Here is an 11,819-nt window from a genome sequence, read left to right on the forward strand (position 1 = left end):
TTAGCACTGAGGAGCTGTGGGGCGTCGAGGCACCTGGGGGTTCCTCGATGTCCACCTGGGGCAGTCCTGGGGCGCTTGGCCTGTGGGACATATGGGTGCAGTAGTTTATGCTCGGTTTTTCTCTGGGAGATTGCATAAAATAAATACACCGCCCGTCTGTTTCACCAGTATCATCGCATTTGAAGAGGTAACGGTGAATAATATCAACGGGAAAACATAAGTTGAGGTTTTGTGTGACTGACTGCTCTTCTCTAATGCCTGTAATTTGTCGGGTTAAAGTCCACCAATCATAGTTAATATGGGACTTCAGGGAGTGTGTAATGTGCGGAAATATGATTTAACAACAGTGTGGGGTCCCTAGGATCCTAGGAATCTCTAGAGGACTAACGTTCCTGGAAAGGTCTCTGGGGTGTGGATGCTGGGGTGTCCTTTGAGGTGCCTTCTGAGGGATGTTCCTGGAGCTCTGCTGACACTGAATGGTCCATTGGCACTCCTCTTCCAATGGGGTGGTTCTGGGTCACCACCGCCCTTGGGAGGGGTCCTGGGGGCGCCACGGGACCTGGGAGGTTTCCAGTGCACCTGCTACTGGAACGGTTTTGGGATGGTCCTGGGGTTGTGCTGCTGGGAAGGTCCCTACTGGCCACTGCTCGCCAGTCAGGGTCCTGGTGGCCGTTGTTCCTGAGAATGCCTGGGATACCGCTGTTGTTGCGAGGCTCCTGGGGGCACAGTCACCTTTGGGGGGGGACCCTCCTAGGGGACGTCGCGGGACCTGGGAGGGTTCCTGAGATGTCCACCACCCCTAGGAAGGCCCCTGGGAGCGCCAGGCTGTAGGACCCATGGGTGCAGTAGTTTATGCTCAATTTGTTACTCTGGGAGATGCAACATTAAATAAATACACCGCCCTTGACATTTCGAACCAGTATCTTCACATTCTGAAGAAGGAAACGGCAAATAATATCAACAGGAAAACATAAGTTGGGGTGTTGTGCTGACTGACTCCTCTCTTCTCCTATTGGCTGTAATTTCGTGGGTTAAAAGAATATTCCACCAATCACAGTTAAGTAAGGGACTTCGGGATGTATGTAATGTACGAAAATATGACACAACAAACAAGCATGCCATTCGCCCCGTGGGACTCCTGGAAAGTTCTCTGGGGGCACTAACGTCCCTGGAAACGTCTCTGGGGATGTGGATACCCCTGGGAGTGTCGTTTGAGGTGCCGCCGTCTCCGGGATGGTCCCTGCAGGCTCTGCTGCCCCTGGAATGGTCCCTGGGCACTCCTCTTCCAATAAGAGTGACTCCAGGCGCACCACCGCCCCTGGAAGGGTCCCTGGGGGCGCCACCGACCCTGGGAGGGTATCCAGTGTGCCAATGCCCCTAGAACAGTTTCTGGGATGGTCTCTAGGGACTGTGCTGCCCCTGGGTAGGTCCCTGCAGGCTCTGCTGCTCCAGTTAGGGTCCCTGGGGTGCCGTCGCTCCTGAGAATGCACCTGACGATGCCGCTGTTGTTGCGAGGGCCCCTGGGGGCACCGTCACCACTGGGGGGCACCCTGGAGGCGTCGCGGCACCTGGGAGGGTTCCTGAGATGTCCACCACCCCTCCGAAGGCCCCTGGTAGCGCCAGGCCTGTAGGACCCATGGGTGCAGTAGTTTATGCTCAATTTATTACTCTAGAAGATGCAACATTAAATAAATACACCGCCCTTGACATTTCCACCAGTATCTTCACATTCTGAAGAAGGAAACGGCAAATAATATCAACAGGAAAACATAAGTTGGGGTGTTGTGCTGACTGACTGCTATCTTCTCCTATTGGCTGTAATTTGGTGGGTTAAAAGAATATTCCACCAATCACAGTTAAGTAAGGGTCTTTGGGAAATATGTAATGTACGAAAATATGACACTACAAACAAGCATGCCATAGGGCCCCCTGGGACACCTAGGAAGGTCTCTCGGGGCACTAACATCCCTGGAAAATTTCTGGGGGGTGTGGATTCCCCTGGGAGTGTGCTTTGAGATGCCGCCGTCCCTGGGAAGGTCTCTGGGATGGTCCCTGGAGGCTCAACTGCCCCTGGAATGGTCCCTGGGCATTTCTCTTCCAATGAGAGGGACCCCAGGTACACCATCGCCCCTGGAAGGGTCCCTGGGGGCGCCACCGACCCTGGGAGGGTTTCCAGTGCGCCACTGCCCCTGGAACATTTTCTGGGATTTTCCCTGGGGGCTGTGCTGCCCCTGGGTAGGTCCCTGCAGGCTCCACTGCTCCATTCAGGGTCTCTAGGGTGCCGTCGCTCCTGAGAATGCACCTGAGGATGTCGCTGTTCTTGCGAGGGCCCATGGGGGCACCGTCACCACTGGCGGGCACCCTGGGGCCGTAGCGGCATCTGGGAGGGTTCCTGAGATGTCCACCACCCCTGGGATGGCCCCTGGGAGAGCCAGGCCTGTAGGACCCATGGGTGCAGTAGTTTATGCTCAATTTATTACTCTGGGAGATGCAACGTTAAATAAATACTCCGCCCATCACATTTCCACCAGTATCATCACATTCTAAAGAAGGTAACGGCGAATAATATCAACAGGAAAACATAAGTTGGGGTGTTTTGCTGACTGACTGCTCTCTTCTCCTTTTGGCTATATTTTGGTGGGTTAAAAGAATATTCCATCAATCACAGTTAAGTAAGGGATTGCTGGACTCATGCAATATGTACGATACCACGATCAAGCCCCTGGCGGTGCCGCTGCCCCGGGGGGAGTCGCTGGGGACGCCGCCGCCTTTATGAGGACCTCTGGGGACGCCACAGCAATTGGAAAGGCTAATGTGGGCGCCATTGCACCTAGAAATGACCCTGGGGTTGCCGCCGACCTTTGGAGGGGCCCTGGGGTCGCAAACGCCCCTGGGAGGGCCCCTAAGGTCGCCTCCATCCTTGGTACGCCTCCTTAATGGCACTGCCACCTTTGAGAGAGCCCCCTATTGCTGTGGTCGCCGCTGTCAGTACCCCTATGGGCGGAGTTGCATATGGGAAGGGCCCTGGTAGCGCCTACGCCCTTGGAAGGAGCTTTGGGGACGCCACTGCCCCGTCGATGGTCCCTGGAGGCCCTTTATGGTGCCACGGCCCCAAGGAGGCTCGCAAGGGGCACAACCGACCATGGCAGGGTCATGGGGTCGCGGCCACGCCAAAAGAGGGTCCCTGGGGACGTCGCCGCCCTTGGCAAGTCGACGCCCCTGAAAGGGCCCCTGAGGGTCACCGCCACACATAAGTAGGTCCCCAGGGGGCGTCACAGCCCTTGGATCCCCCCTTTGGGTGCCTTCACCCTGTCAGGTCCACTAGGGGCGCCTCTGCATCTGGATGTCCCCTGGAAACGCCACCGGCCTTGGGAGGGCCTCTAAGAGGGCCACTAGGAGCGCCACCTTCCCTGGGGAGGCTTTGGAGGCGCCACCGCCTATGGAAAGGGACTTGTGGGTGCCACAGCCCCAGGGGTCTCTGTCGACTTTGGGAGGGCCCCTGGCGGCGCTGCTGCCTCTTGGGGGCTCCGGGTAACGCCGCCACCCCTGGGAGGGCCCCTGGGGGTGGGGACGCCCTTAGAAAGCCCATGAGGGCCCTCCAAGGGGTGGCGCTGACCCCCAGAGGCCCACCCAATGGCGGTGCCGTCCCCAAGGGCTCTCCCAGGGTCGTTCCGGGCCCTCCAAAAGGCTGCGGTGCCTTAAGAAAGCCCTGCCAAGAGCTGGGGTGCCCCCAATGTTCCTTCCAGGGGTGGTGGCACTCGTAGAGGCCCTCCCAGGGCGACGGTGTGCCCACGGGACCTCCCAAGGGCCGCGACGTCCGTAGGTGCCAGCTCATGGGCGGCTGTGCCCCCAAAAACCCTCGCAAGAGGAGTGGCAACCTTGGGGACCTGCCAGGGGCGGCGTCTCCTCAAGGAGCCCTCTGAAGCGCTACTGCACCCCCAGGGACCTTCCCAGTGTTGGCAGCGTAGCCCGGAGCCCTCCCATGGGAGCAGCGTCCCTAGGGGCCCTCCTAAATGAGGTGGAGCCCCCAGGGGCCCTGCCAGGTGCTGTGGCATCACCAGGGCCCTTTCCATGGGCTGCGGCGCCCCCAAATCTTTCCTAGTGGGCCGCGGCGCCCAGGGGCCCTCCTAGGGGCCATCCCAAGAGCGGTGGCGGCCCCAGGGGCCTTTCTAGATGCAGAGGCGCCCTAGTGGAAATGAAAGGGCGGCGGCGCCCTGGGCATCCCAGGACCGGGAACGACCCCTGGGGCCTTCCCTATGGGTGACGGCAACCCCTAGGGTCCCTTTCACGGGCGTCGGTGCTCCTAAGGGGCCCTCCCATGGGAGTCAAAGACCCCAGGGGCCCTCTTTAGGCGACGGCGCCTCCAGGGACATTTCCAGGGCATGGGGCCCCCAGTAGCCCTTCCAGAGGCGGTAGCATCCCCAGGGGCTCTCCAGGGCAGCAGCGCCTGGAAGCTGGAACGTGGTATCGTTGCATGCTTCCGCATCCGCCTTGCACTGCGATTGGAGGACTAAAATGTGTAATCCACCAAATTACAGCCAATAGGAGGATGAGCAATCAGTTAGCATAGCAACCATAGTTTTCCTGTTGGATATTTATTTTCCGTTTTCATTGTTCAGGATGATGGGCGGTGTGTGTTATTAACGTCATGTCTCCCAGAGTTCTAAATAGTCAAAAACAACTACAACTCTGGGTCTCAAGGCGCTTTGGGGTTCCTCTCAGGGGTGGCAGGGGCTCGGCATCTCACTGGAAGATGCCGGCTCGGTGCCCTCCCAGGTCGGCAGAGCCTTCAAAAAGCTGCGGCGCCTGAGCCTGCCAAGAGCGGGATGACCTGCAATGGTTTTCCAGGGATGGTGGCGCCCTTGAGGCCCTCCCAGGGCGACGGTGTGCCCAGGTGCCGTCCCCGGGGCCACACTGCCTCCTTACGGGCGGCAGTCCCAGGGAACCTCCCAAGGCCCCCGACGTCCCTAGGTGCCCGCCCAGGGGTGGCTGTGCCCCCAAAGACCATCCATGACAGTGTTGACCCTGGGGCCCTGTCAGGAGCAGTCTCCCCAAGGGCCCTCCTAGAGGCCACACCCCAAGGGCCCTCCAGGGCGTGGCACCAGACAGGGCCTCCTTGGGTCAGGGGCCCCCGGGAAACCTTGGTGCACAAGGGCCTCCAGGGCGTCTATGGACCCTCCCAAGGTGATGTCTGTGGTGTGGTGGTGTCAGTGTCTGGTGCTGTGTGGTGTCTGGTAGTGTGGTAGTGTCTGGTGATGGCTGGTGATATCGGTGATGTCAGCATCAGTGGTATGTCTGGTGGTGTCTGGTGATGTCTGGTAGTGTCTGGTGGGTATGGTGTCTGATGATGTCTGATGATCTTGAGGTATGGTGTCTGATGATGTCTGGTGTCTGGTGATGTCTGGTGATGTCTGGGTGTCTGGTGATGTCTGGTAGTGTCTGGTGATGTCTGGTGGTGTCTGGTGATGTCTGGTGGTGTCTGGTGGTGTCTGGTGATGTGGTGGTGTCTGGTACTGGTGTCTGGTGATCTGGTAGTGTCTGGTGGTGTCTGGTAATGTCTGGTGAGTGTCTGGTGATGTTTGGTAGTGTCTGGTGATGTCTGTGATGTCTGGTATCCTGGTGATGTCTGGTAGTGTCTGGTGATGTCTGGTGGTCTGGTGATGTCTGTTTAGTGTCTGTTATGTCTGGTAGTGTGTGATGTCTGGTAGTGTCTGGTGATGTCTGGTGTCTGGTGATGTCTGGTGGTGTCTGGTGATGTTCTGGTGATGTCTGGTGAGTGTCTGGAGTGTCATGTCTGGTGGTGTGTCTGGTGATGTCTGGTGTCTGGTGTCTGGTGATGTCTGGGTGTCAAGGTGTCTGGAGTGTCTGGTGGAAATATCTGGTCTGAGTGATGTCTGGTGAGTGTCTGGTGTCTGCTGATGTCTGGTGATGTCTGGTGATGTCTGGTGGTGTCTGGTGATATCTGTGTAGTGTCTGGTGATGTCTGGTGTCTGGTAGTGTCTGGTAATGTCTGTTTAGTGTCTGCTAGAGTCTGGTAGTGTCTGGTGATCTGGTAGTGTCTGGTGATGTCTGTGAGGTGCTGGTGATGTCTGGGTGATGTCTGGTAGTGTCTGGTGATGTCTGAAGATGTCTGTTGATGTCTGGTAGTGTCTGTGATTATCTGGTAGTGTCTGGTGATGTCTGGTGAGTCTGTAGTATCTGGTGATATCAAGATGTCTGGTGATCTGGTGATATCTGGTAGTCTGGTGATGTCTGGTAATATCTGAGTGTCGGTGATGTTTGGAGTGTCTGGTGGTGTCTGTGTGTGTGATGTCTGGTAGTGTCTGGTGATGTCTGGTGTGTCTGGTGATGTCTGGTGATGTCTGCGGGTGGTACTGGTATTTGGTGGTATGTGATGTGGTCTGGTGTCTGGTGATGTCTGGTGGTGTCTGGTATCTGGTAGAGCCTGGGGTGTCTGGTAGAGTCTGGTGGTGTCTGGTGATGTCTAGTGATGTTTGAAGATGTCTGGTGTATCGTGTGATGTTTGGAGATGTCTGGTGATGTTGTGGTGATGTCTGGTAGTGTCTGGTGGTTCTGGTGATGTCTGGTAGTGTCTGGTGATGTCTGGTGTTGTCTGGTAGTGTCTGAGGTCTGGTGATGTCTGGTATCTGGTGTCTGGTGATGTCTGGTGTCTATCTGGTCTGGTGATGTCTGGTGAGTGTCTGGTGAGTGTCTGGTATCAGGTAGTGTCTGGTGATATCTGGTGAGTGTCTGGTAGTTTCTGGTGATGTCGTGATGTCTGAGAGTCTGGTATGGTGATGTCTGTGAGTGGCTGGTGGTCTCTAGTGGTGTCTGGTGATGTCTGGTGGTGTCTAGTAGTGTCTGAGTGATGTCTGGTAGTGTCTTTTGCTGTCTGGTGATGTTTGAAGATGTCTGGTGATGTCTGAAGATGTCTGGTGATGTCCTGGTAGTGTCTGGTGATGTCTGGTAGTGTCTGGTAGTGTCTGGTAATGTCTGGTAGTGTCTGGTGATGTCTGGTGATGTCTGAAGATGTCTGGTGATGTCTTGGTAATGTCTGGTGATGTCTGGTGTGTCTGGTGATGTCTGGTGATGTCTGAAGATGTCTTTTGATATCTGGCAGTGTCTGGTGATGTCTGGTAGTGTCTGGTGATGTCTGGTAGTGTCTGGTGATGTCTGGTAGTGTCTGGTGATGTCTGGTAGTGTCTGGTGATGTCTGGTGATGTCTGGTAGTGTCTGGCGATGTTTAGTAGCCTCTCTCTCTCTCTCTCTCTCTCTCTCTCTCTCTCTCTCTCTCTCCAAAAGTGATCAGGTATGGTAAATAAACTGGGTCACAGGTAGGGAGTGGACGGTCTAGGTTAATTAATTAAAAACACCTGTACAGGATGATACTTCAGGTGAGAAAGGTGCGAGAGAGAGTTGCGTGAGACAGGAGGAAATGAGTCTCTGAGAATCAGGACATGAGGAATAATAGATTAATTTCCACTTACCCTTTTAAAATGGCGCGAAATGGTGAGAAATGGTGAGAAATGGTGCGAAATGGTGCGATATGGTGAAAAATTGTGAGAAATGGTGCGATATGGTGAGAAATGGTGCGAAATGGTGCGATATGGTGAAAAATTGTGAGAAATGGTGCGATATGGTGAGAAATGGTGAGAAATGGTGCGAAATGGTGCGATATGGTGAGAAATGGTGAGAAATGGTGCGAAATGGTGCGATAAGGTGAGAAATTGTGCAAAATGGTGAGAAATAGTGAGAAATGTGCTTTGAACGTCATTTCCTAATACTTAAACTCATTTATGAAAATTTGTACCTGTAAACTGTTATGAATGCAATTAACTGCAGGTTGGGCTATTACGTTAAAGATTTTGATGCTGAAAGTGTGTGTGTGTGAGTGTGTGGTCAGCATGCTCACCTCGAAAGTGAGCCCGACTGCAAACCGAGGCAGACAAGCGCCAAGGTCGGAAAGACGCTGCCGTTGCCCCTCCCGCAACATCTGTGGACGACCCTGCAGGTTCAGTATCGGCCTCTGTAGTCACCTCACAGCTCACAATGAAGGTGACATCCTTGATAACTCATATCATTGTATCATAGCTGGATGATCGTCATGCTCGTTTCCGAGTGACAGCAAAGTAGTAGTAGTAAAGTAGTGAGTATGGGGGTTCGAATCTTCCTTGATGTGATAGTATGGGGTATTGTATCCGGTGTGAGGTAATATTTATCACTGCCGGCTGTTGGTGCAGCCAGTGTGAGTTGGTACTGTAGTAAATGTTTTAAGTTTCACTGCTACCCGCTTGTCTTATTACAGTAACTTACCTGGTTCACGTGTAGCCGGACAGGTGAGAGAGAAAGTTGTATAACTTTTTTCACTTACATGTGATATGTGACGTCAGGCCCACGTCACTGACATCATGGGCTGACTACCTCCATCAACAGTATGTGACTTTGTTACGTCAGGCTCACGTGTCTGACATCCTGGGAAGACTACCTCTACCTGTGTGACTTTGTGACGTCAGGCCCACGTGACTGAGACCGTGAGTGGCCAGGTAAAAACATGAGGAGTCAGACGTTTGAGTGAACAGTTTCTTGCTAACGACTTGTGTCCCTCAAGGCAGAAATGAGAAAAATAAAGGAAAACTTTCTCCTTGTTAGTGATCGCAATAAGAACAGCCCAAGTCCCAACCATTGCAAAAATTATCAATAACTTGTGATCAACCAATGTATTCACTCCCAGTCAATCTTATCCTTTTGCACTGTTAATATGTTGAAATGCCCTGTAGTATAACCTTCTCCCCACCTTGTTTTATGTATCATATTTCTATCACTTATGTCACTAGTACATAATTTGTCAATCAAGTGACCCATTCCCCAATTATGCAACTGTATATTTTCATCCTTCGGGCTGCTACGCTCTTTCAATAAACCGTTAATTATTATTATTATTATTATTATTTATTTTTATTTTTTATTTTTTTTTATTATCATTATTATTATATTATTATTATCACACACACACACACACACACACACACACACAAACACACACATACACACGTCAAAGAAGTAAATGCAGGCAGTTATTATTACTATACACAACATCAACACTGTAACACGTTGTTAAATCTCTCCTGTGTGTCACCCCGACCAAGATTATGCAAGAGAAACCTACGGCCTCCCACACTTGTTCCTCCTCCTACACCTGTACCTCTTTCTCCCACACCTGTCCCTCTTCCTCCCACACCTGTCCTTCTTCCTCCCACACCTGTCCCTCTTTCTCCCACAACTCTTCCACTTCCTCCCACAACACCACCTTCTCCCCCTCCTCCTCCCGCTACACCTTCTCGCCCTCCTCCTCCCACCACACTACCTCATCCTCCTCTTCTTCCCACATCACCGCCTCCCACAACACCACCTCATCCTCCTCACAACACCTCCTCCTCCTCCCACAACACCTCCTCCTCCTCCTCCTCCCAACACCACCTCCTCCTCCTCCTCCCACAACACCTCCTCCTCCTCCCTCAACGCCTCCTCCTCCGCCTCCTCCGCTCCTCCCACAACACTTCCTCCACCTCCTACTTCTCTTTCATCATCAGTTACCAGGACGTCCACCTCACCTGTGTTGTTCACCTGTAATTACCTGCAACAGGTAAGTAATTAACACACACGTCCGGATAAATACGTATTTAAAATCCACTTAAAGACTTTTAGAAAGTTTTGCTAATTTTAGTGTGTGGGGGGGGGGTTGTGTGTGGAGGATGTGTGAGTGTGCGTCTGAATGGGGGGGTGTTTGTGTGCGTGTTGGGAGGGGGGTGTTGTGTGCGTGTTGGGGGGTGTTTCTGTGTGTGTATGAGTGTTTACTTTGTAGGAACTGAACATGTCCATGGGCTTTTGTGTACAAGATAGTCTCTCTCCTCCCTTCACACACCTACATGCAGGTGTTGAGACCTCCTCCCTCTTCCCCCCTCACCATGTTGACCCCACCAGTCACCCTTGACCTCTTGCACCCCCCCCTCACCTGGACGAGTGCCTTAACCCCTCCCTTCCTCTCTCTCTTCCTTTACCCTCCCTTCTCCTACCTTTCCCTCCCCACCTCCCTTATCCTTCCCACCCCTCCCCATACAGAGACCACTAGTCAAGGTAAAGTTTCAGTGTAATTTTGTCTCCTAATTGGTGCTAAGTGAATGTATATCAGTGTAATTTTTATGGTATTTGGCGTCATTATTTTTGTGTGTTTCGTAAACCAGCGAGATGAATTCTTAAGTCTTTAGTTACGAGCAATATTCAACTTAGACCTGCAAGAATCTACACAAGGGTTGTTTTGGTTTCTGTGAGAAGATCGTCTCTTAACACACCCAACTATCGTTTAAATTGGTCGGGTGAAGAATAGGCCACCCCAGCTTTTTCACCTTAAGATTAATCACCCTAACCTAATATATCGTAACCTAACCTCCAGGTGGCGTTAGGGTGTTTAATCAGCAGGTGAAATAGAGTGTATGGATAATACTCAAGAGATATGTATAAACTACTGGCAGACATAATGCTGGTACTCTGTTATAGTGTAAGCCTACAGTACAGTACATGGACAACAGATTAGTTACTCTTTTTAGTTATATTATTTCGCTTTCGTGCGCCACTTTATTATGATTGCAACTCATCTTTCATTGGTCAGTGAACCTGCCAATCAGATACTGCCTCTCCACCAGTGCATACATATTGTCTATGATCTTGATAACAGGGAACCAGCTCATGGCATGCAAGGACGAGATGGAACATAAAATTTATTTTAGAAAAAAAAATGTCATGTCTAACTTTGACCTTTGAACAAGATGTAGGCAGTGACAAGCGTTGTTGGTTACAGAGAGACAGTTCCTTCAGAGAGACATGAGGAGATAAATGTGGCCTCGACGACAGGAGAAGACCATTAGCTCACCTGTGTTTATGTAGATGACGCCTCACCCTGGCGGCCGCCTCCCGAACTTTCACGCTGTGTTGAGATACCAGACACTACCAAACACTGTGGGTCAACCTCTCCTTCCTCTCTGTACACTACCCAGCCATACACTGCTAAGCTGGCTCCCCTGTATGTAGTATTTATGTATGGTAATACATAAATACTACATACATGCACCGAGAAACAATGTCTCTGATTGGCTGATTACATTAAAACTTCAGAAGAAAAACAGTACGTCATACATCAATCTCGCTGCCTGACGTATGGTAAACATTCAATGTGATTAACACGATATAAAACATGAAATTGTTCTTAATATTTCTAAAAATAAGCAAATTTATGTTCAGTTACATTAAACAAAATAAAACAATTTTATTCCTTCATGTTCTCTCTCCACACTTTTTAAATCAGTCAATCAGATGCCTTCGTTCAGCTGTGCCTCACCTGTTGGCATATTTTGCAGATAGATAGACAGATAGATAGATAGATAGATAGATAGATAGATAGATAGATAGATAGATAGATAGATAGATAGATAGATAGATAGATAGATAGATAGATAGATAGATAGATAGATAGATATAAGAATGTCCAAATATGACATGGAAATTACACTAAGACTACCTTAACTCAGAGATAGTGAATGAGAGATAGACTAGAGTGGGAGAGAAAGAAATAGCGAAAGAGACAGACAGACAGAGTAAGAGAAATCGACCGAGAGACAGAGAGTAAGTATCCCAACAGGTGACAATACACAGGTAAGCCAGGTATGATCACCTCCCCACAACACCTGCACGTGGGTCTTGACACTCTCTCTCAATTAGCAGACACCTGTCTCTCTCTCTCTCGATATTTTTAATTTGTATTTACA

The 11,819-nt window shown here is 51.3% G+C and overlaps 1 protein-coding gene across 1 annotated transcript; it reads right to left on the bottom strand.

Annotated features, from left to right (window-relative positions):
* Positions 1-2,334, bottom strand: LOC121856954 (collagen alpha-1(III) chain-like). Its single transcript, XM_042352745.1, has 5 exons — positions 2,160-2,334; positions 1,965-2,070; positions 1,376-1,625; positions 389-716; positions 1-80 (listed from the first exon to the last, which is right to left on the bottom strand). Exons 1-5 carry the CDS (start codon positions 2,332-2,334, stop codon positions 1-3), a joined length of 939 nt encoding a protein of 312 aa, XP_042208679.1.
* Positions 2,335-11,819: the final 9,485 nt, after the last annotated feature.

The sequence above is a fragment of the Homarus americanus genome, unplaced genomic scaffold (assembly GCF_018991925.1).
Source record: "Homarus americanus isolate GMGI-L3 unplaced genomic scaffold, GMGI_Hamer_2.0 scaffold44060, whole genome shotgun sequence".
NCBI lineage: Eukaryota > Metazoa > Arthropoda > Malacostraca > Decapoda > Nephropidae > Homarus > Homarus americanus.